This window comes from Tachypleus tridentatus, chromosome 12, assembly GCF_004210375.1.
Source record: "Tachypleus tridentatus isolate NWPU-2018 chromosome 12, ASM421037v1, whole genome shotgun sequence".
Classification (NCBI taxonomy): domain Eukaryota; kingdom Metazoa; phylum Arthropoda; class Merostomata; order Xiphosura; family Limulidae; genus Tachypleus; species Tachypleus tridentatus.
Window position 1 is genome coordinate 115,884,315 of NC_134836.1, and position 27,159 is coordinate 115,911,473.

Here is a 27,159-nt window from a genome sequence, read left to right on the forward strand (position 1 = left end):
TCAAACGTTTCAGGCCTGCGTACCTTTCTTTATTTAATTTTTTAAACTACAAACCTAGGCCTAATTTTATGAAAGATAAAAAGACATCTAATAACAAAAATTCATATTTTTAAACACTTACCCATTTTTACGAAGGATGCTATTTTTTTTTCTACAAGAAGAAAATACTGGCGAATCTATTTAGTTAGAAGGTAAGTGAGAGTATATATATATACGTGGAAAGCTCAGATAGGCCTTATTAAAAGTTTTGTGATTTTTTTTATTAATTGTGCCGTGTGCCACTGACATTAGCACAATTTGAGAATCCCTCGTTTCGAGTATGGCTTTCCAATCTTTCCCAGTACAAATCCCCAAGAACATTCCGTGTCTCAACTGCTCCCCATCCCATCTTTATGAATTTAAAAATACCAAATCCGCATTTCCCAGTTGAAGAACTCCTTGTGAAGAGTATCGAGTCGTGATTTGTTTAAAACTAAGCCTTAAATAGACAATCAAAAGAATCATCGTCAGCTGCATCGGTCACCGGAATAAATAAATAATCGTCGTCTGGAGAACTGATTTTGTCTTTTCTTCTGTTTCCCACACTTTCAAATCATAAAGAAATGAAAAGCGTCGTGTTCCTCGTCTTGTCTCCCAGTGTCATAGCGGTATGTCTGCGGACTCACTCCTTCGTAAAAAATGAATTAAATTATAGTTGGTGTTTTTAACCTGAAGGACTTTGAGACGAATGAGCCAAACGGTCAAAGTTTTAACTGTTGACCAGAAGATTACATCATTCACGTATATAGTTATTTTAACTGAATGGCGGGATTGATCTTCGTGTCTGTTGTTAGAAGGTTTGTGTAAAATTATTCGAGGGTAAGTTAACCCTAAAGACAGACGAAAGAGGAGAGAAACTAGTCAACAGCACCCGTCGCCAACTCTGAAGTTACTCTTATCTGATATAATCGTCAGTTTCATAGTGCACAGAATATATCATAGTACGAACCAAGAAACATTGAGCCCACACTTTCATAACGTTTCCAGAACCGAATGTCCAGATTGCGAGCTCAAACCTTGGACCTCAATCCATAGTCATATACGCTAACGCCGAGGCCAGGCAGGGATTTAAACGATTTTTGTTTTTCTGAATTCGTCTCGCTTGTTATAGTGTTTGATAAAACGACCCCTGGTGTGAATACTGGCAATATTCATAACAACTATACCAGCGATATTAAGAAGTTCGTATTTTTTACTGGCTCAACCAATTTAGATAGTAGATACAAACACACACATGTGTAAGACTTAACTCGAGAAATGTCATATTGGAAAATATAATCTTCCATTCTTATTCCATTAAACCGCAGATTAAATTCGCTTTATCTTTTATAACTGGAAAACATACGAATTGAGGTTTGAATAAACTTCGCTGACCTGTCTCTTGAAAATTTTCAGTCCTCTGCGGTTTAATTAATTTGTATTCTGTTTTAGGCTTAACGTCGTTAGCCGCCTTAACGGATTATGAATATATCAAGTGTCTAGGGATTTTGAAAAGAGAACGTCACGTGCAGGCTCCAAATATGAAATTCAAAATTAATTTAAGCAATCATTTTTGTGGAAAGTGTCATTAAGGGGAAATTAGGGAAGTTTCAAAAGCCAGGGGACTCTAGAAGAAAGAATTGAGCGTCAAAAGGTTAAGGTCGGTATTGATGTGATACAGATATTCGACTTAGGAGCTCGCGACAAGGAAGTGTTTTCATTTAATTTAAAACTAATGTTTAATAAACATGCCAGACACAGTCTCTGTATTCTTACAGAAATGTCTGGAAAAAATTGCCAGAAAAGAAAAAAAACGGAAGCCGGATCATGTTTGGTTCTTACCAAAGCTGCTTTTGTAGTCAGATTTCGAAAGTAATTTGTATCGGAAAAACAAACAGAAAAATGGAAACCGAGTTCAAAGAACACGCACACGAAACACCTTCGCACGTTTTTGAACACTGCAAATCAAATAAACACAACATAACCATAGAAAACACCCAGATACTAAGTAGGGAAACAAATATAAACAAACGTAAAATCAAAGAAGCCCTACTTATACAACAACTAAAACCAAAATTAAACTAATATAAAGGAAAACTTTTATACCTATATTAATTTATAACCTAACATTTAACTGCAACGCCCCCTACAATCTGTCTGTTCACACTCTGGTCTGTAAGACATGCGCCCAGCAACGGTCAGTTGAAAAACTATTTGTCAAACCTGAAGATGACTTAAGGAGGTCAAAATGTTGTTCTGTTCTTAATTTTTAATTAAAGTTTTTATACCCATACCAGCCATCTTTGGAATAGATAATTTATCTTAGTTTTGCGAAAGTTTATCATATAATTGCCAACTTAATTGTCTATACCACTTCTAACGTCGACGCGAGAACTGGGATAATATTATATATATGAAAATATACATGTTGATTAAAATATTTTAGAATTTATTTGTGGAATATCTAAAGCCTACTGTCTCCACCCCCGGGAGGTCAGTGGTAAATCTATGGACTTACAACGCTAACATCGGGAATTCGATTCCCCGTAGCTGGTACATCCGATAGCCCAATGTGGCTCAAAGAAGGCCTCTTATAACATTACAAACAACAAAAAAATTAGTTCGTTCAATCCTCAGACAGGGCCTTTCCTCTAACGAGTACCAGTACATTTGTCAAAACAGTCTTCTGAAATGAGATAATTTATTTTATTAGGTCATCTCTTTTGATTTCCATGTATTTTACTAATTCCCTGATATCAGGGCTACCGACGTTTCCCAGTTGGTGTCGAATAGTTTCTTTTATGGTAAAAAACAACAATTTAAATAGTTTCTGAAGAAAAGTGTGCTGTTACTCGAAATCCTGAACAGTGAGTTAATTGTACAACGGCCACTAGAGGGGTCAAACCTAGAATTTTACAGTTATGGGCCATCGTCAAGCAACTTATTAAAGAGTGGTTATAAAGACAAAACAAACAAAAACACTTTTGAAGTTTTATTTTGTAATAAGCTGCAATATGACATTCGTACAACCTTATCTAAACAACCATTTGGACCAATAATAAGAAAGATTTAGTGAGAAGAGACGATTGGTTTGTTAGATATGTTCGATGTTTGTAGATTTTAGAAACCAGAATGGATCGTTAAGTACATAAATCTAGGTCGTCTAGATAGTTTGAGTATCCGAGAAGTGAACAAAATATATATATATTTATACACTAACGGGAAAGAAGTTTTTTCGTCATTTTTTTATGTACTTCTGGAAAATATTGTATCTCCATTTTTCTAGAAAGAACATATTGAGTTTTACATGCAAAGTGGTCGTTAGGCCTGTGGTGTAAAAACCACTTCTAGTTTTCAGTGTCCTTTATCTCTGGAGAAACTAAAGTTTTGGACATTACTCTGATCAAAGGGACGTGGTTGGACAGAATAACGAGGGAATAATCTAAGAATAGACAGACACGAGAACAATGTGCGATCGGAAGACGTCAATTATAGGTTCGTGCAAGCTGGGTATGTATTAGTTCCCTGTCAGAACTTTCAACCAGTAATGTGTCAAACCACGCCACTACCTAGACACGCCCCTAATTAGATATATAGATAAAATATGTACACAGACAGACAAATATGTCGATAATAACAAAGACATATAGATTAATAAAGAGACAGAAACATGGTATCACCCCAACCAAAACGTGGTAAAACTAAGTCACTCTGATTAATTACACTATCGTCATGGTTTACCTAAAAAAACTTGTATTTTGTGTTTGAGTTTTACACACAGATCGTCATTGAACTTATTGTACATGTTCAGCTTGAGGCATGATGGTGGGTAAAACAATACGCAGCCTAACTAATGAATGAATATTTGCTTTAAAAGTATTACCAACTCTATAAGTATAGCTAACAGTTTGGCCGCCAATTTTGATTTCATTCCTTTAAGTCACATATTCAATACTTTTTTGACTGCACTTTTTCCAGATAAAAAAAATCTCAACAAGTAAGACAGTGACACTAGATAGTAACCAACATTAGCTTTATGATCACAAACCTATTACCTGAAACAGGCCTTTACTCTACAGAACCAACCAGATTCTTTAAAATATGTGATAATAGTTATTTGTCTCTAAAACAATCTTAATAACGTCCTTTGTAGTAACGCGATGGACTTTAGGTTAACAGTTTTTTGTCATCACCCCTCCGCATCCGGTACAGCCGTGTCGAGCATAATTATTTATGCTAATTTCTTAAACCAATATCACTGAAGCTAAACGCTTCTTAATTAGGCTACGTTTGTAGAATTAATAAATCTGCACTGAAAAGCCAACCTGTAATGATCATTTTGAAAACTTGAGCTAGAAGTTGCTAATCAAGTTTGCTTGGGCCAACCAGTACTTATGTGTCTGCACGTCCTTTCACCTTATAGTTTTGATGCTCTAAATCAGCTGTCTTTAATATATCTGACAGAAAACTAACGATGGTTCACTTTTACTCTTAGATGAAATTGTGGTGAAAAAGTTAGACCGGTAATTTACATTACTTTTTGCGTAGGCGTGCGCAAAAACATTCGTTAACTCTGAGCGATTTTTATTCGATAACTTTACATCTGTTACTGATATTTACATCAAAAGATACCTCGAGATGTAGATTATAAAGATTTATCAGTGAACCAAATTTGAAAACAAAATCTATAAAAGTTAAGTACGTTTTTATATCAAATAAATTTCCGTACTTTTGATGCGAAAAAAATTTGGTAAGAAACTCAGTAAATATTGGAGATGTTATACGAATTTATATCTCAGTGGATTGGGTGTCAGTTTAGTATTTAAAGTAAGAGGCGAATAAAGTATGTACATTGAAAATATGTGTTAGATTGGGTGACTATCATTCCTGTAAATAACAGTGTATCATACAGCAGGTTGTTTTCACCGCACAACACATCGACTTCATATGGACATTTTAAGCACTGTCTTCGACGTTCAAGATCACTCTTTAAGAACACAGTTTAAAATATCCTTCAACTTACAAGATCTTGTTCGAAGGCTTCAGTTTAACTTTTACCCTCGATGTAACACAGTACAGTATCTTTCAACCCACAAGGTCAGGACCTAATAGAACTGCGAACATAACTACCCTCATAAATGTGCCATGGGTATGTAGTATACTGCAATATACAACATTCAAAGTCATGCTATGGTTACATATTACATCACGATCTTCCACCTTCAAAACCACGCTCTACTTTTAACAAAATATGTAACCGTTGAAGCCAAATTCTGAGAATGCGCACTTTCACTTCACTGGAATTGTCATCTTTTAATGTTTGTAACGACTTCAAACAATAAAATCTTGATTTATTTTCAACCACCACATAAAGCACTGTTTCAATCCTCAACCATCACATCAAGTACTATTTGAATCCTCAGCCATCACATAAAGTACTGTTTGAGTCTTCAACCACCACACACAAGTACTGTTTGAATCTTCAAACCATCACATAAAGCACTATTTGAATCCTCAACCATCACATAAAGTACTGTTTGACTCATCTACCACCACACATGCACTGTTTGAGTCCCCAACCATCACATAAAGTACTGTTTGAGTCCTCAACCATCACACACAAGAACTGTTTGAGTCATCTACCGCCACACAAGTACTGTTTCAGTCCTCAACCATCACAAAAAGTACTGTTTGAGTCCTCAACCATCACATAAAGTACTGTTTGAGTCCACAACCACCACACACAAGTACTGTTTGAGTTCCCAACCATCACATAAAGAACTATTTGAAACCTCAACCATCACATAAATTACTGTTTGTGTCCTCAACCAACACACACAAGTACTGTTTGAGTCTTCAAACTACCACACACAAGTACTGTTCGAATATTCAAACCACCACACAAAAGTACAGTTTGAGTCTTCAAACCACCACACACATGTACTGTTTGTGTCCCCAACCATCACATAAAGTACTATTTGAATCCTCAACCATCACATAAAGAACTGTTTGAGTCCTCAACCACCACACACAAGTACTGTTTGAATCCTCAACCATCACATAAAGTACTGTTTGAGTCCTCAACCACTACAAAAAAGTACTGTTTGAGTCTTAAACCACCACACACAAGTACTATTTGAGTTCTCAACCATCACATAAAGTACTATTTGAATCCTCAACCACCACATAAAGTACTGTTTGAGTCCTCAACCACCACACACAAGTACTGTTTGAGTCTTCAAACCACCACATACAATTACTGTTTGAGTCTTCAAACCACCACACACAAGTACTGTTTGAGTCTTTAAACCACCACATACAAGTACTGTTTGAGTCTTCAAACAACCACACACAAGTACTGTTTGAGTTCCCAACCATCACATAAAGAACTATTTGAATCCTCAACCATCACATAAAGTACTGTTTGAGTCATCTACCACCACACACAAGTACTGTTTGAGTCATCAAACCACCACACACAAGTACTGTTGGAGTCTTCAAACCACCACACACAGTACTATTTGAAACCTCAACCATCACATAAATTACTGTTTGTGTCCTCAACCAACACACACAAGTACTGTTTGAGTCTTCAAACTACCACACACAAGTACTGTTCGAATATTCAAACCACCACCCAAAAGTACAGTTTGATTCTTCAAACCACCACAAACATGTACTGTTTGTGTCCCCAACCATCACATAAAGTACTATTTGAATCCTCAACCATCACATAAAGAACTGTTTGAGTCCTCAACCACCACACACAAGTACTGTTTGAATCCTCAACCATCACATAAAGTACTGTTTGAGTCCTCAACCACTACACAAAAGTACTGTTTGAGTCTTAAACCACCACACACAAGTACTATTTGAGTTCTCAACCATCACATAAAGTACTATTTGAATCCTCAACCATCACATAAAGTACTGTTTGAGTCCTCAACCACCACACACAAGTACTGTTTGAGTCTTCAAACCACCACATACAATTACTGTTTGAGTCTTCAAACCACCACACACAAGTACTGTTTGAGTCTTTAAACCACCACATACAAGTACTGTTTGAGTCTTCAAACAACCAAACACAAGTACTGTTTGAGTTCCCAACCATCACATAAAGAACTATTTGAATCCTCATCCATCACATAAAGTACTGTTTGAGTCTTCAAACCACGACACACAGTACTATTTGAATTGTCAACCATCACATAAAGTACTGTTTGTGTCCTCAACCAACACACACAAGTTCTGTTTGAGTCTTCAAACTACCACTCAGAAGTACTGTTCGAATATTCAAACCACCACACACAAGTACTGTTTGAATATTGAAACCACCACACACATGTACTGTTTGAGTCCCCAACCATCACATAAAGTACTGTTTGAGTCCTCAACCACTACATAAAGTACTATTTGAATCCTCAACCATCACAAAAAGTACTGTTTGAGTCCTCAACCACCACACACAGGTACTATTTGAGTCCTCAACCACTACATAAAGTACTGTTTGAGTCCTCAACCATCACATAAAGTATTGTTTGAGTCCACAAACACCACACACAAGTACTGTTTGAATCCTCAACCAACACACACAAGTACTGTTTGAGTCTTCAAACTACCACACACAAGCACTGTTTCAATATTCAAACCCCAACACACAAGTACTGTTTGAGTCTTCAAACCACCACACATAAGTACTGTTTGAGACTTCAAACCACCACACACAAGTACTGTTTGAGTTCCCAACCATCACATAAAGAACTATTTGAATCCTCAACCATCACATAAAGAACTATTTGAATCCTCAACCATCACATAAAGTACTGTTTGAGTCCTCAACCACCACACACAAAAACTGTTTGAGTCCTGAAACTTCACACAAAGTACTATTTGAATCCTCAACCATCACATAAAGTACTGTTTGAGTCCTCAACCATCACATAAAGTATTCTTTGAGTCCACAAACACCACACACAAGTACTGTTTGAATCTTCAACCATCACATAAAGTACTGTTTGAGTCCTCAACCACCACACATAAGTACTGTTTGAGTCTTCAAACCACCACACACAAGTACTGTTTGAGTCTTCAAACCACCACACACATGTACTGTTTGAGTCCCCAACCATCACATAAAGTACTGTTTGAGTCGTCTACCACCACACACAAGTACTGTCTGAGTCCACAACCATCACATAAAGTACTACTTGAATCATCAACCATCACATAAAGTACTGTTTGAGTCCTGAACCTCCACACACAAGTACTATTTGAGTCCTCAACCACTACATAAAGTACTGTTTGAGTCCTCAACCATCACATAAAGTACTGTGTGAGTCCACAACCACCACACACAAGTACTGTTTGAGTTCTCAACCATCACATAAAGTACTGTTTGAGTCCTCAACCACCACACACAAGTACTGTTTGAGTTTTCAAACCACAAAACACAAGTACTGTTTGAGTCTTCAAACCATCACACAGAAGTACTATTTCAATCCTCAACCATCACATAAAGTACTGTTTGAGTCCTCAACCACCACACATAAGTACTATTTGAGTCTTCAAACTACCACACACAAGTACTGTTTGAGTCTTCAAACCACCACACACAAGTACTGTTTGAGTCTTCAAACCATCACACACATGTACTGTTTGAGTCTCCAACCATCATATAAAGTACTGTTTGAGTCCTCAACCACTACATAAAGCACTGTTTGAGTCGTCTACCACCAAACACAAGTACTGTTTGAGTCCACAACCATCACATTAAGTACTACTTGAATCATCAACCGTCACATAAAGTACTGTTTGAGTCCTCAAACACCACACACAAGTACTATTTGAGTCCTCAACCACTATATAAAGTACTGTTTATGTCCTCAACCATCACATAAAGTACTGTTTGAGTCCACAACCACGACACACAAGTACTGTTTGAGTTCTCAACCATCACATAAAGTACTGTTTGAGTCTTTAAACCACCACACCCAAGTACTGTTTGAGTCTTCACACCACCACACACAGTACTATTTGAATCCTCAACCTTCACATAAAGTACTGTTTGTGTCCTCAACCAACACACACAAGTACTGTTTGAGTCTTGAAACTACCACACACAAGTACTGTTTGAATATTTAAACCACCACACACAAGTACTGTTTGAGTCTTCAAACCACCATGTACAATTACTGTTTGAGTCTTCAAACAACCACACAAAAGTACTGTTTTAGTTCCCAACCATCACATAAAGAACCATTTGAATCCTCAACCATCACATAAAGTACTGATTCAGTCATCTACCACCACACACAAGTACTGTTTGAGTCCTCAACCACCACACACAAGTACTGTTTGTGTCTTCAAACCACAACACACAAGTACTGTTTGAGTCTTCAAACCATTACACACAAGTGCTATTTGAATCCTCAACCATCATATAAAATACTGTTTGAGTCCTCAACCACCACACCCAAGTACTATTTGAATCCTCAACCATCACATAAAGTACTGTTTGAGAGTCTTCAAACTACCACACACAAGTACTGTTTGAGACTTCAAACAACCACACACAAGTACTGTTTGAGTTCCCAACCATCACATAAAGAACTACTTGAATCCTCAACCATCACATAAAGTACTGTTTGACTCATCTACCACCAAACACGAGTACTGTTTGAGTCTTCAAACCACCACACATTGTACTATTTGAATCCACAACCATCACATAAAGTACTGTTTGAGTCCTTAACCACTACATAATGCACTGTTTGAGTCGTCTACCACCACACACAAGTACCGTTTGAGTCCACAACCATCACATAAAGTACTACTTCAATCATCAACCATCACATGAAGTACTGTTTGAGTCCTCAACCACCACACACAAGTACTATTTGAGTCCTCAAACATCACATAAAGTACTGTTTGAGTCCACAACCACCACACACAAGTACTGTTTGAGTCCTCAACCATCACATAAAGTATTATTTGAATCCTCAACCATCACATAAAGTACTGTTTGAGTCCTCAACCACCACACACAAGTACTGTTTGAGTCTTCAAACCACAATACACAAGTACTGTTAGAGTGTTCAAACCATCACACACAAGTACTATTTGAATCCTCAACCATCACATAAAGTACTGTTTGAGTCGTCTACCACCAAACACAAGTACTGTTTGAGTCCTGAAACTTCACATAAAGTACTATTTGAATCCTCAACCGTCACATAAAGTACTGTTTGTGTCCTCAACCAACACACATAAGTACTGTTTGAGTCTGCAAACCACCACACACAAGTACTGTTTGAGTCTTCAAACCACCACACACAAGTTCTGTTTGAGTCTTCAAACCACCACACACATGTACTGTTTGTGTCTCCAACCATGACATAAAGTACTGTTTGAGTCCTCAACCACTACATAAAGCACTGTTTGAGTCGTCTACCACCACACACAAGTACTGTTTGTGTCCTCAACTAACACACATAAGTACTGTTTGAGTCTGCAAACCACCACACACAAGTACTGTTTGAGTCTTCAAACCACCACACACAAGTTCTGTTTGAGTCTTCAAACCACCACACACATGTACTGTTTGAGTCTTCAAACCACCACACACATGTACTGTTTGAGTCTCCAACCATCACATAAAGTACTGTTTGAGTCCTCAACCACTACATAAAGCACTGTTTGAGTCGTCTACCACCACACACAAGTTGAGTCCACAACCATTACATAAAGTACTACTTGAATCATCAACCATCATATAAAGTACTGTTTGAGTCCTCAACCACCACACACAAGTACTATTTGAGTCCTCAACCACTACATAAAGTACTGTTTGGGTCCTCAACTATCGCATAAAGTACTGTTTGAGTCCACAACCACCACACACAAGTACTGTTTGAGTTCTCAACCATCACATAAAGTACTATTTGAATCCTCAACCATCACATAAAGTACTGTTTGCGTCCTCAACCACCACACACAAGTACTGTTTGGGTCTTCAAACCACAAAACACAAGTAATGTTTGAGTCTTCAAACCATCACACAGAAGTACTATTTGAATCCTCAACCATCACATAAAGTACTGTTTGAGTCCTCAACCACCACACATATATACTGTTTGAGTCTTCAAACCACCACACACAGTACTGTTTGAGTCTTCAAACCACCACACACAAGTACTGTTTGAGTTCCTAACCATCACATAAAGAACTATTTGAATCCTCAACCATCACATAAAGTACTGTTTAAGTCCTCAATCACCATCTAAAGTACTAAGTTCTCAAGTTTTCAGCCATTCGTTCAGTATATTAAATGAAGCCTAATTATTGGTTAAATAATTGTGTTTGTAGCGGGAGCTGAACTTAGGAGAGAATATGAATTGATCTTAGACCTTTGAATATAACATTAGACTGGCGTATAATGGACTACAATTGTTCAGGATTAATTTGTCAAATGATGGACTACAGTTGTTCAGGATTAGTTTGTCAAATCATGGACTATAGTTGTTCAGGGTTAGTTTGTCAAATGATGGACTACAGTTGATCAGCGTTAGTTTGCCAAATGATGGACTACAGTTGTTCAGAGTTAGTTTATCAAATGATGGACTACAGTTGTTCAGGGTTAGTTTGCCAAATGATGGACTACAGTTGTTCAGGGTTAGTTTGCCAAATGATGGACTACAGTTGTTCAGGGTTAGTTTGCCAAATGATGGACTACAGTTGTTCAGGGTTAGTTTGTCAAATGATGGACTATAGTTGTTCAAGGTTAGTTTGACGTATGGTGGACTCGTAATTCAAGAAATTCTAAATAGAATGACTCCATGATAACGATGTTGTTATTACTTCAAGGAACTTCTCACATTAAATATATGTATTATCTCAATACGCTGTAAACAATTCATATCGCCAGGAAAAAAAAATCTCAATTTGTTATACAGGTCAGCCAGTCTCAACAAGATGGAAGTTTTCACAATAGTATTGAAATACTATATAATGCTTAATTTAAAATTATAATCACAATTTTCAGCTCTTACGCCAAACTCCAAGATTGATTTTAAAAAAGAAGTAAAATACACTGAGCTGGATTTTCAGATGAAAATTAGCTGCCGTGTTTATAAGGTCTCGCAATCAAATGCGTTCAGAAACATATCTTTCGAATGTATCAAGTTTGTGTGACGTACGTTACATAAATTACCGTTTGTTCTCGAACAAAATATTACAATTCAAAGGGAAGGTAATTACTATATGTTCTTGAATTAGGTAAACTATGATTTTAACCTTATGCTCGTGAGAGGCTTCACTATCGGAGAGAAGTGAGCTGTAACAAAACATTATAATAATGTATCAACAGATAGGTTCACTTAATGTAGAACCACGAGTGGTCTCGTGGTTAGCATAGCGTTATCTATAGTTAACTGATCTTTGTAACTTGTCTATGGTTAAGTCATTCTTCATAACGTTGTCTGTGGTTAACTGATCTTCATAACGTTGTCTGTGAATAACTCATTCTTCATAACGTTGTCTGTGGTTAACCGATCTTCATAACGTTGTCTGTGATTAACTGATCTTCATAACGTTGTCTGTGATTAACTGATCGTCATAATGTTGTCAGTGTTTAACTCATTCTTCATAACGTCTCTGATTAACTCATTCTTCACAACGTTGTCTGTGCTTAACTCATTCTTCATAACGTTGTCTGGGGTTAACTGATCTTCATAACGTTGTCTGTGCTTAACTCATTCTTCATAACGTTGTCTGTGATTAACTCATTCTTCATAACGTTGTCTGGGGTTAACTGATCTTCACAACGTTGTCTGTGCTTAACTCATTCTTCATAACGTTGTCTGTGATTAACTCATTCTTCATAACGTTGTCTGGGGTTAACTGATCTTCATAACGTTGTCTGTGATTAACCCATTCTTCATAACGTTGTCTGGGATTAACTGATCTTCATAACGTTGTCGGTGATTAACTGATATTCATAATGTTTTCTGTGATTAACTCATTCTTCATAACGTTGTCTGTAGTTAACTCATTCTTCATAACGTTGTCTGGGGTTAACTGATCTTCATAACGTTGTCTGGGATTAACTGATCTTCATAACGTTGTCGGTGATTAACTGATATTCATAATGTTGTCGGTGATTAACTCATTCTTCATAACGTTGTCTGTAGTTAACTGATCTTCATAACGTTGTCTGTAGTTAACTGATCTTCATAACGTTGTCTGTGATTAACTCATTCTTCATAACGTTGTCTGGGGTTAACTGATCTTCATAACGTTGTCGGTGATTAACTGATATTCATAATGTTTTCTGTGATTAACTCATTCTTCATAACGTTGTCTGTAGTTAACTGATCTTCATAACGTTGTCTGTGAATAACTCATTCTTCATAACGTTGTCTGTGGTTAACCGATCTTCATAACGTTGTCTGTGATTAACTGATCTTCATAACGTTGTCTGTGATTAACTGATCGTCATAACGTTGTCTGGGGTTAACTGATCTTCATAACGTTGTCGGTGATTAACTGATATTCATAATGTTGTCGGTGATTAACTCATTCTTCATAACGTTGTCTGTAGTTAACTGATCTTCATAACGTTGTCTGTGAATAACTCATTCTTCATAACGTTGTCTGTGGTTAACCGATCTTCATAACGTTGTCTGTGATTAACTGATCTTCATAACGTTGTCTGTGATTAACTGATCGTCATAACGTTGTCTGGGGTTAACTGATCTTCATAACGTTGTCGGTGATTAACTGATATTCATAATGTTGTCGGTGATTAACTCATTCTTCATAACGTTGTCTGTAGTTAACTGATCTTCATAACGTTGTCTGTGATTAACTCATTCTTCATAACGTTGTCTGTGATTAACTCATTTTTAACATTGTCTGGGGTTAACTGATCTTCATAACGTTGTCGGTGATTAACTGATATTCATAACGTTGTCTGTGATTAACTGATCGTCATAACGTTGTCTGGGGTTAACTGATCTTCATAACGTTGTCGGTGATTAACTGATATTCATAATGTTGTCGGTGATTAACTCATTCTTCATAACGTTGTCTGTAGTTAACTGATCTTCATAACGTTGTCTGTGATTAACTCATTCTTCATAACGTTGTCTGTGATTAACTCATTTTTAACATTGTCTGGGGTTAACTGATCTTCATAACGTTGTCGGTGATTAACTGATATTCATAATGTTTTCTGTGATTAACTCATTCTTCATAACGTTGTCTGTAGTTAACTGATCTTCATAACGTTGTCTGTGGTTAACTGATCTTCATAATGTTGTCAGTGTTTAACTCATTCTTCATAACGTCTCTGATTAACTCATTCTTCACAACGTTGTCTGTGCTTAACTCATTCTTCATAACGTTGTCTGTGATTAACTCATTCTTCATAACGTTGTCTGGGGTTAACTGATCTTCATAACGTTGTCTGTGATTAACCCATTCTTCATAACGTTGTCTGGGATTAACTGATCTTCATAACGTTGTCTGTGATTAACTGATCTTCATAACGTTGTCTGTGATTAACTCATTTTTAACATTGTCTGGGGTTAACTGATCTTCATAACGTTGTCGGTGATTAACTGATATTCATAATGTTTTCTGTGATTAACTCATTCTTCATAACGTTGTCTGTAGTTAACTGATCTTCATAACGTTGTCTGTGATTAACTCATTCTTCATAACGTTGTCTGGGGTTAACTGATCTTCATAACGTTGTCGGTGATTAACTGATATTCATAATGTTGTCGGTGATTAACTCATTCTTCATAACGTTGTCTGTAGTTAACTGATCTTCATAACGTTGTCTGTGATTAACTCATTCTTCATAACGTTGTCTGGGGTTAACTGATCTTCATAACGTTGTCGGTGATTAACTGATATTCATAATGTTGTCTGTGATTAACTGATCGTCATAACGTTGTCTGGGGTTAACTGATCTTCATAACGTTGTCGGTGATTAACTGATATTCATAATGTTGTCGGTGATTAGCCCATTCTTCATAACGTTGTCTGGGATTAACTGATCTTCATAACGTTGTCTGTGATTAACTGATCTTCATAACGTTGTCTGTGATTAACTCATTTTTAACATTGTCTGGGGTTAACTGATCTTCATAACGTTGTCGGTGATTAACTGATATTCATAATGTTTTCTGTGATTAACTCATTCTTCATAACGTTGTCTGTAGTTAACTGATCTTCATAACGTTGTCTGTGAATAACTCATTCTTCATAACGTTGTCTGTGGTTAACCGATCTTCATAACGTTGTCTGTGATTAACTGATCTTCATAACGTTGTCTGTGATTAACTGATCGTCATAACGTTGTCTGGGGTTAACTGATCTTCATAACGTTGTCGGTGATTAACTGATATTCATAATGTTGTCGGTGATTAACTCATTCTTCATAACGTTGTCTGTAGTTAACTGATCTTCATAACGTTGTCTGTGATTAACTCATTCTTCATAACGTTGTCTGTGATTAACTCATTTTTAACATTGTCTGGGGTTAACTGATCTTCATAACGTTGTCGGTGATTAACTGATATTCATAATGTTTTCTGTGATTAACTCATTCTTCATAACGTTGTCTGTAGTTAACTGATCTTCATAACGTTGTCTGTGATTAACTCATTCTTCATAACGTTGTCTGGGGTTAACTGATCTTCATAACGTTGTCTGTGATTAACTCATTCTTCATAACGTTGTCTGGGATTAACTGATCTTCATAACGTTGTCGGTGATTAACTGATATTCATAATGTTGTCGGTGATTAACTCGTTCTTCATAACGTTGTCTGTAGTTAATTGATCTTCATAACGTTGTCTGTGATTAACTCATTCTTCATAACGTTGTCTGGGGTTAACTGATCTTCATAACGTTGTCGGTGATTAACTGATATTCATAATGTTTTCTGTGATTAACTCATTCTTCATAATGTTGTCTGTAGTTAACTGATCTTCATAACGTTGTCTGTGAATAACTCATTCTTCATAACGTTGTCTGTGGTTAACTGATCTTCATAACGTTGTCTGTGATTAACTGATCTTCATAACGTTGTCTGTGATTAACTGATCGTCATAACGTTGTCTGGGGTTAACTGATCTTCATAACGTTGTCGGTGATTAACTGATATTCATAATGTTGTCGGTGATTAACTCATTCTTCATAACGTTGTCTGTAGTTAACTGATCTTCATAACGTTGTCTGTGATTAACTCATTCTTCATAACGTTGTCTGTGGTTAACTGATGTTGATAATGTTGTCTGTAGCCATCTCATTCTTCGTAATGTTATTTATGATGGTTAAAACTATTTTTTCCTGATGTTTCCTCTACAGTTACGTTTACGTATCAGGCAACATTACAATTTCGAAAGTTGTCCTGATGTTTACTCATATATTTCGGGTCCGACCAGGATTAGTTTCGAGTACAAGCGCTGGCTTATACCTCATTCATATATATCTATATATCGTCAAGGAAAGAAACCGGTAATACTTTCCCTAACCTAAAGTTGTCGACAATGGACAAGTACAAAGTTCACATTTTCACCGCCAGGGTAGTAACTGTTCTTTCTTCTTTCGTAATACATTCCTTAAGTTAAATGTTTATCACACTTTATGGTGTGTTATAAGAGTGATCGTATAAAAAAAAACAAAAACAGATCACCTTCAAATATAGAACGTGTTTTCTCAATCTTTTTCCCTGTTTTTTAATGTTTTTATAATAGTATTCGTGCAATTATAGTTAAGCACAACAATAAAAAGTAACGTTGGTTAGGTTTATACGTAAATAATTCCGTATACCCGCGTGGTAGTTTAGCAAAAGAAATATTTATTGAATGAATTTATTCACACTAGAGGGCGCAGCAAAAGGTTACGACTAAAGTAGTGGACCATAGGGGAAAAACGTAAACACCCTATGATACTTCCTATTTCATTTCATCAAACTCGGCTTGGTTGAATCGATAAGGTTTTTCGATATTGTATTGTTTTGTTGTTTCTTACAGAGAAAAGTAACTGACACTGTTGTATTGTTGGAAATGATACGTTGGTTTAATTTGTATGATTTGGGCGTGGTCGCCATTTTATTCCTTGCGGGAATTTTTTTATTCCAATCGATAGTTTTTAATCGCGAAATGTTTTTTTGCGTTTTTTCAATTTTGTTTTTAAGTTGAGCACTTCTATAAATTGCGTGATATTTTAATATTTGTTTAGTATCTTTTTTTTTCTAATGTAGTGAGGAACCTATTTGAATCCGTAAAAAAAATGGCTCCTTTGATTTGTGGGCATAAGCTGCATTGATAATAAATGTTATTTCTGTGAAGATTTCAATCTCTTTGTTGCTAAGCAACAAGTTATAAGATGTGTCCACTACTGGTAATAACTCCGACTTTTTTAGCGTTTAAACTAGGTGTGGAGATGTTTTGGGTGTGTGGTGTTTGATTTTAAAGCATATCTAATAAGTTTCTGTGTTAACTACATACGAGTTTGGAAATTATTTCGCGAGTTGGTATGAGTTAAGGATGGTAAAAAGTTTAAATTCGGACCTTGTCCCTCGTTTCTGAAATATATTGATTAAAATTAAAGAAAAAATATATACGCATGAAGTTTCATTAACAGTGACACTTAAAATTAAACTTATCCATCGACTAGTAACAGAGAAAATGTAACAATCAAAAATATATCGAATTACAGTACTGCGACGTGATGAGGTGACGGGTTGCAGCGCGTGCCCAAGTAACGTGACTGGCAGAACCACGCGTGGTGGCGCGACTGTAGCTAGTGGTACCGTGATATACGAGTGTCGTGAACTACTGCAGTTATTCAGTGCAGTTCGGAGTAGGAGAGATAGAGGGGTAGCGTTTCCTAGGGTAGGTGTGGGTCGGACTGGCACGGACTTACTCAGAGGTAAGAAACTTTCGTACCTTATCTTAATTATCATGATATTCGTTAAAAAGAATTGTTTTAAGAATCGTTACACGTACACGTTAGTAATTTTAAAACTCGTATCCTTTTCTAACTTAAATGTTTAGAAGTTGGTAAATCCTTTAACAGCTTTCTTTATTTTCCGACAATTCTTTTAAATATAATGCGAACACAAACGACGTTTTTTTTTATTATTGCTGTAACGTTTGAAAAATATTTACATGTCAGTCACAATCTGTGAAAACGAATAATCATTATTTTTACTAAATAAATGTATGGTTGTTTTTCTTTCTTTTCTGAATGCGTGTTGTTATCTTTATAAGGTTTAGAAATTTGCCTCTCAGTAGCACGGCTGTATGTCTGCGGACTCGCACTGATAAAAACCGGGTTTCGATACCTGTGGTGGAGAGAGCACAGATAGTTCATTGTGTAGCTTTGTGCTTAATTCCAAACAAATTTAAGAGTTTAGAAATGACAAAAGTCAAACTTACGAACCGAGAAAAAAAAAAGTCCAAATACGTCTTGAAAATTCAAAACTGTTAGTTATTTTCTATTATATCTGATGGCCAGATGGTTAAGGCACTCGACTCGTAATCCGAAGGTCGTGGGTTCGAATTCCTGTCGTACTAAACATGTTCGCCCTTTAAGCCGTGGAGGCATTATAATGTCACGATCAATCCCACTATTCGTTGTTAAAAGAGTAGTCTAAGAGTTGGCGGTGGGTGGTGATGACTAGCTGCATTCCCTCTAGTTTTACACTGCTAAATTAGGTACGGCTAGCGCAGATAGCCCTCGTGTAGCTTTGTGCGAAATTCAAATCATATCTGATACAGTGTAAACTTTGCATTCTATATTTATTTATTTTTAACGACAATGAACAGTTTTTAGTATGAAATACGTTTTAAATATCAAGTGTTAACATGTAAAATATTTGTTTATAGTTGGCTTGTATTGAAAACGGGAAATAACAGTTATTTGTATTAAGAAATTGTTAATAGGAAAACTGCTATAAATATGTCAAGAAGTACTGATTCTAGTTACTAACGTCGCGGACTGTGAATCCAAGGGTCCATGGTTCGCATCCCATTGCCACAAAACGCACACTCCTTATTTTAAGGACGTGGGAACATTATTAAAATGGCGGCCAAACGTGGGTCTGAAGAGATGACGGTGGATGATGTCGAGTAACTTTCTTCTCTCCAGTGTACCAATTTAAAATTAGGAACAATTAATGTAGATGGTCATTGTGTAGTTTTGAACGAACGTGCAGATATAAACAACTGTCGCGAATGAAAGTTTTTTTTTTTTAATTTTCGAAATTTTCTGGTTATTTGGCAGCCTCTAGCGCCTAGTAACCAAAATAATCCATTCACTTGTATAAACATAGTAAAACAGTGTTAACTTTGGCTAATTTAGAGCTTATGTTGAGATAAAGAGATTAGAAACAGAGGAATAATCCTTTCAAATAAATCAGTTACAAAGATAACCGATAAGACAGCGGTTGTTAGACAACCTCTAATTACTCTCAGTACCACCAACGAGAACTTGTCCAAGTAAACCAGTGATGATCGGAACATAAAACATCATGTTGAGGTTTACTTCAGGATGATCTATTGGAACTAAATCTTCCATGTTCAGTGTTCACGGCCTGAAGGTTTATATTGTCAAATATCGCAGTCTTTGTTAGAATGACATCTGTAGAGGACGATAGGAGTCCATGTCGGACTGAACATCGTGATGTGAATGCTCAAAACACCACAATTCCATTATAGCTTGATTGATGGTGGTGGATAGGTACGACAGATATGTGTTAGGAAGTGGATGCGAGTCTCTTCTTGTCACTTTGAATATGTGTTCTACATCAAGGAAACTCTGTGTTACCTTACCTTATTCAATCCAACACTTTAGGTATTGCTTTGGTTTTTGAATTTGACATAAAGCTGCACGAGGGCTATTTGTACTAACCGTCCTTAATTTAGCAGAGTAAGACTAAAGAAAAGGCAGCAGGTTGTGTTGCCTTACGTTGTTTTACTGAGTCCAACGCGTTAGATAAGTCAGCAGATTGTGTTAACTTGTGTTACTGAGATCATAACGTCCACGAAGGACGGAAACAAGTGTCATATTGTATTCACTAAAATTAACAATTTCTTCATGAGTTTACATGCAATGATCCCACACATAAGATATGGTTAAACCAGCCCCAACTTCTCACAGATATTTGCCCTTTATACCCAGAAAGTGTATGTTTATAATCTCTTAACCTCATCTAGAGGTATTACCTTGTTTTTTCACTTACCTATTTCTTTGTTGAATTTCGCTAGCCCTCCCTAATTTAGAAGAGATAGTCTAGAGGGTTTATTTGTTTTTGATTTCGCGCAAAGTTACATGAGGGCTATTTGCGCTTGCCGTCCATAATGCTAGAGGTAAGGCAGCTAGTCATCACCACCCACGCCAACTCTTGAGCTACTCTTTTACCAACGAATAGTTAGATTGACCGTCACATTATAACTCCCCCCACGGCTGTAAGGGCGAACGTGTTTGGTGTGACGGGGATTCGAACCTGTGACACTCAGATTATGAGTCGAGCGCCCTGACCACCTGGCCATACTGGGGCCATAGACTAGAGAAAGATAGCTATTCAATACTGTCCATTCTTGGCCTACTCTCTTTACCATCGAAAAGTGACATCCACTGTCGCATTATAACGCTCCCGTGACAGAGAGGGCAAGCATATTCAGTGACGAGATTTTAAACTCGTGATTCTCGGATTGCGAATCCAGTACCTAATGACCAGGCATAGTCATACCATCTTTTCGATATAAGACCCGATATAAAGTATACTTGACCTCCGATTTAAGCAAAGCATTCAGAAATATTATTACAAAACTATATTTGATATTGAAATTTTATAAAAGGAATGTATTGAATGAATGATGAATGTATTCTTTCACGTACATTCTTCGTAAAACATAATTATTATAATGTCTATGTCCAATCTTCTATTGTAGACGTAGCGCTGCATCGTGTTTCATTACTCGAACCTGGAATTTATATGAAATAGACGCATATCAGTTGCTTAATACGAGTGTCAATTTTTAGTAAAAACAAGTTTCGTCTCATTCTTTTCGTTTTGAATTTAGACGCGATCTGGTTGTGTGTTTGGTATTTATCAGTTCTAACGACACCGCCCTGGTTTGAATTTAGACGCAATCTGGTTGTGTGTTTGGTATTTATCAGTTCTAACGACACCGCCCTGGTTTGAATTTAGACGCAATCTGGTTGTGTGTTTGGTATTTATCAGTTGTAACGACACCTCCCTGGTTTGAATTAGCGAACCCACGGCCCCAAACTGCGAAGCACTCTTTTACGATAATAGATCGTGACCCATGTTTGTTGACTGACATTCATGTGTTATAATGAACAGAATATTTCAGGTTACAAGGTCTAGGGTAAGTGGCTTCAACTGTGGAACGGTTATTACTTTTAAACCAAAGTTTCTTATTAATAGAGAACAAATAACTGAATTAGTTTATTATTAGTTATTCGCGGAGAAACAAAAACATTTAGCACCTGTAAAACATTTGTTATTATTTTATGTTTGGGAGGAAATCGGCTTATATGCCAATGATTCAACAAGAGAATTGTTGAAGTTCGAAAACAGTCCAATGAACATTCTCTGACGTCACGAACTTTCAATGGAAGTGAATGTTGAGGACGAATGGGCTTCAAGTCCTTAATTCTGCTTATATTTGACCGTTCTAAATAAATCTACGCCACCTCAAACTTGTGGTTTCATTGGCTTGTAATTGGGCTGTTTTCTTGACTGTGCCATGCTAGCTTGCCTGTATGGCTTAGAATGTTTTGGAAGTGCACGTTTCATGTACTTCAGCTATACAACGTTACGGTACTACGCTGTAGAGTGATGTTAGCCATTATCTGAGAAACGATGATTTGTTTGTCTATTAACTTGACTGTATCATTGAAAACAGATTTACCTGTGAAATGATCTTTTATAAGTGATTCAATGTGGTGATTTACGAAAACTTTCTCAGTTTGAACTTTGAACCTTAACTGGCCTTAGTTTAATAACTTAAAGCAATATATATTTTTCGGTTTTAACTATGAGTTACCTTTTCACAATGTAATAGTAAAATTGCTTTAATATTATTATTATTTTTTGCTGTGTTTGCGTATTTGTGCACAACCATCATTTGTTTCGCATGTGCATAACTGTCAACCAGGTTTTCTAATTTTCTAGACCAGTTGAAAGCTGTCAAAAGGATCTCCACTAGAACATCAGAGAAATTCAAGATTGATAATATATTTTTATCTACCAGGCATTTTTTTCTTTAGTTAAAGCTAAACAAGTCTTAGTTGTGTAGGAACAAAAAAAAAAAGCTTCCTAACTAACGTCATATCCCGCATCAAATTAGAGGACATCAATGTCAGCGGCTGGGTACTACGGGATCAATTGCGCATAGTCTGTGTGAACATATCAGTGCAGCTGTAACCATTTCATTTTGTGTTTGTACAAGTGTTTATTAGCACGTCATTCATATGCACATATATAAGGTTAATTAGAAGTCCATTGGCAGGTCTTTAATTCATATATGGATCGGTTTATAAAAGTAATTGTTTATTTTATAGAATTAGACGCCGTATGAATATTTTATGACAGTATCGTTAAGGCTGTTTGAGGCCATGTGGAGACTTGATTAATATACGTTTTGCATTGGAAATATTAATACCAATGATTTAATTATAACAAATGAAACATTGCAACAAAAATGTTACTAACATTACTTCTGTGCACCTCTACCACAGACGTTCGAAATACCGACCATATAAATGTACCTTTAAAACAGACATTCGAAATACCGACCAAAGAAAACGTCGTTACACAGTCTGCATACATAAATGTGTCTCTACCACAGACGATCGAAATACCGACCACAGAAAACGTTATTACAAAATCTGTACACAAAAATGTACAGGCCCGGCATGGATAGATGGTTAGGGCGCTCGACTCGCAATATGAGGGTTGCAGGTCTTCGTCACACCACACATGCTCGCCCCATCATCCGTGGAGGCGTTATAATGTGACGGTCAAGCTCACCATTCATTAATAAAAGAGTTAGCGGTGGGTGGTGATGACAAGTTGTCTTCCTTCTAGTCTTGCACTCCTAAATTATGGACGGCTAGCGCAGATAGCTCTCGTCTAGTTTTGCGCGAAATTCAAAAACCAAACAAACAGAAATGTACTTCTACTATAGGTAATCGAAATACTGATCATAGAAAACGTTGCATAAGTCTAGGTTTGAATTACATTGTTAAGGTTTTATATAAGCAGGTCATTGAACCTTTGGATGATCCAAAACGTATTAAAATGTAACATGTGTAACATTTGGTTTTATATCATATAAAGAATGTTACAGTACTCTGTATTCCTCTGTTGCTGTAACATTTTATGTCGAATATTTTCCCGAAGAATTTTTTTTTAATAATCTGATGTGAAAATGACAAAGTGTTGAGAGGCTGCGTACTACAGACTCATTTACAAAAAGATGTAGTGTGGACCAATAATAGTGACCAGTATTGATGACAAATCCGTCATATGATAATAAGCTACATTAAGCAGCACTTTGACAATAGCTATTTACTGCTGTTTTGTAATGTTGTTAAGGTGTTTATCTAATTTATGCCTGTAACTGCTGTTGTGGAGTGGTTTTAGCAGATCGTTTCTTTGTTTTATTGTTGTCTCCACATCTGTTATTCACAGATTGAGTGCATAATGCGTATTGATAAGTTTGAAAAGACATTATCTCAAATATAACCGTGAAAGATCTGCGTCACATTCGCACATAGTAGGCCTAATCCCAAGCCATCTCCTACAGCTCTAAATTTTTAATTATTTGTCTAACATTGAACTTCTCAATAACTCACTGTATAGGTTTTATATTTCTAGATGCTTCGGTAACTAAGAAACTTGTAAATGAAGCTCATTGTGTGTGCATTAGGTGCCTTATATCTGGTCTGTCAGCGAGAAGCCAGGGACGGCCATGTGAACGCACTAGGTGCCTTCTTCCTGGTCTGTCAGTTAAAAGGGTCAACCAAGTACCAGTGTTGGATGTTCTGAACAGGTGTTGTGGACATTGTATCTGGTGCTGGTGTTTGGGTATAGTGCTCAAGAAACCTTGGCATTGCTGCAGTGTCTTTCTTTGACATTGTAATGCGTCCCCTCGTAGGGCTCCATGGTGGGTGGGGTCAGTAAGCGCCGAAACATTCCTATTTATGTTATGGATCCTCAAAATAAAAACTTTTAAAATAGTGAAAAAACAATCCATAAGTAAATGATCACGTCTTGAAGATTCTGAGCAGCAGTCTTCAACATCTGTAACACCTGCACCTCGTTTTTTATATTACATTCTCTTTCAGACAAACCTTTAGGACAACTGTCTCCCTTTGTAAGGGGCGTAGATCTTGGGGGATGGGAGATACACCCCCTTCATTTTAGGTGGGGGTATTGTGCATACAATCATCCCCCCTACAGTTATGTCTGTTGAATTGTTTCATTGCATCACAGGCCTAAAAATTGTGTTTGTTCTCGTGATTCTCATGTTCTTACCAATCGAATTACATAATTAGGCCTAGATTGTAGGCTTTTTTAGTAGCCGAAATGTACATCTTTAATATAAGCGTGCTTCTAAGCTATTCTATCTAAGCGATAGTTCGTAAGTATCAGTCAGTAGGCCTAAGTATACATGCAAGGCTTGCAAGCATTATCACAGAATCTACCTACGTCTTGTACGTAGTGTAAAAATTAAGTAAAATTTTCATCACAACAGATTGAACAGAGCATGAAATTCGAAAATATTACTCCCAAGCGTAAACTCCTGTGATCTAGAATCTGGCAGGCCATTTGTAGCTTGTTGCTGCATCAATCTTATGTGTATATTGTACAGTTTTCCGACACCATTTGTTCTTATGCATGTCTAGCCGGTTTTACTGTCGAATGCCTTACTCTCCTTAGCTACCAAAGCCGCCGACCATAATGTACGTTTAGTGTTCAGTTAACGACAGGTTCGGGCCGCTCAGATCCAGATGTGCCCTACATCACCCCCCTCCACTCCCTTTAGTATGAGCCTCGATTTTACAACAGGGCTCATTAGACCCGTGTTTGTGGCCCTCAATAATCCATGAAATTTCAGATCACCGCCCTCTAATAAAGTGCTGGTGCTTTGTGGTAAAAGAACAATATATTCTCTTATCATAGATAGTAAAAATATTGCATTTTCTTTTATAATTATAACACAAAATGAGCGATTTCAACGGCTTGAATCCTCTACTCGAATTGTATTGCTAGTTTTTGTTTAGGTGTTTTTATTTAATAGACGTGCTTATAGACATTATATCACAACGTGTTTGCCTTTTGATGAGCTTTAACAGGAATATAATATATTTGTGATTGTTTAAGTATTTCTCGAGAAACTTGTAATTACTTGTGTTGTAACTAGCACACATTATTGTCCCAGCGATGCCCAGGCGGTCAGTCGGCTCGGTAGTCATTGTGAGGTTCGCGCGTTCGACTTAAATACATTGTACAGTTCAGTCTTACTTCCATTCTGTTCTATCTTCGTTCGTTGTACGTTAGACTTTTTCAATAAAGACTGTATTTTAACCTGTTGAGTTATCTGGGAAACAGATTCCAATTATGACAAGCAAGCGTCTGAAACTTTCCGATATTAGACAGTTCTGCAAGCCAGTTACTAGTACTACAAGTGACAATGCAGATGTAGATAATCCAACAACATCAAGCAAAGGAATAGAAACTTGCCATACAGAGGAAATACCATGTTCATCACAGGACGAGTATATGCTTGTTCAACTATTGCACATCATGAACCACCAGATAGTTGTGAAACAAGTTTGTGCAGTAATGAAAACTCTGACACTCCACAGATACAGTGTGGAAAGCCATATCATCCAAAGGCACAACTAATACCACGAAAGAAAGCAAAATGTCAGCTTTAAGGGCAAGTGGTTTGATGAGTTCCTATGGCTGCACTTCAACAATCAGACTCAAAAAGTCATATGCTTTCATTGTGCCAAGGCGGAAAATAGATGCCTTTTTACAGGGAAATTAGAGAGGCCAGTGGAGTATACCTTCATATCCATCAGTTTTTGCAACTGGAAAAACGCAAAACAGAAATTCAACGAACACCAATCCTCCTCTCAGCACAGATTCGTTATATCTCCAGAAGGTTCACTTGATGTAACTCCAGTGACTGTCCAGCTACATGATGGAAAAAAGAAGCAGCAGGAAGAACGCAAAAGAAGTCTAGTCAAAATATTCAGAAGTTTACGTTTCTTACTGTGTCAAGGTTTAGCATTACGTGGACGTACTGATACGGAGGGGAACATCTTGCAGTTAATGAAGCTCCTGGAAGAGGAAGATCCTGAGCTGACAGCCTACTTATCAAAGAAAACCACATTCACATCACCCCAGGCTCAGAATGAAATAATGGAGATGTTCAGCCATCAAATACTGAGGAACATAGCACACAAAGTGCAGCAAAGTAAAATCATTGCATTAATGGTTGATGGCACTCACGATGTTACAGGTGCCGAACAGGAAGCAATGTGTAAGATACGAAGATGAGAACCTTGACGTCCATGAGGCATTTTTTGGTTTGTACAGTGTTTCCAATACAACTGGTGAAACAATATCCTCGACTATACTTGATGTACTGACTAGACTCAATTTACCACTGTCAGGATTAAGAGCACAAACTTACGATGGAGCCGCTAACATGAGTGGTGCGTACAGTGGATGCCAGGCAAAAATAAAAGCAGCAACCGTCAGCTTTGTTTTTTCACTGCAGAGCACACAAGGCTACTTTAATAATGCAACATGCAGTTTAAGCTTGTGAATGTGTTTGAAATTCTATCCAGTGGGTACATTAACTTGGTGTCTTGCTTCAGAGGTCAGGCAAATTCAAGACAATCTTTGAAAATATCGTATCGTCAGACAGCCACAATGGTCCAGCTAAATACATCCCCCACTGTGTCCAACACGCTGATTGTGCCGCCTATCTGCAATTACATGTGCTAATGATCACTACAGTGACATTGTTGATTCTTTGTCTAAATTAGCAAATGAAAAATCAGATGTAG

General features: G+C 36.9%; 1 protein-coding gene across 5 annotated transcripts in view; it reads left to right on the plus strand.

The window, feature by feature from the left end:
• Nucleotides 1-27,159, plus strand: part of LOC143234435 (uncharacterized) — a 158,857-nt gene that overhangs the window by 90,026 nt on the left and 41,672 nt on the right. For all 5 annotated transcript variants that reach the window (XR_013018652.1, XM_076471816.1, XM_076471818.1 and 2 more), the window contains exon 2: nt 17,755-17,967. Coding sequence is in view for 4 of the 5 variants with exons in the window: in XM_076471816.1 (XP_076327931.1) it covers nt 17,755-17,967 (213 nt within the window). In the remaining variant the exon portion in view is untranslated. The remainder of the gene's footprint in view (nt 1-17,754; nt 17,968-27,159) is intronic.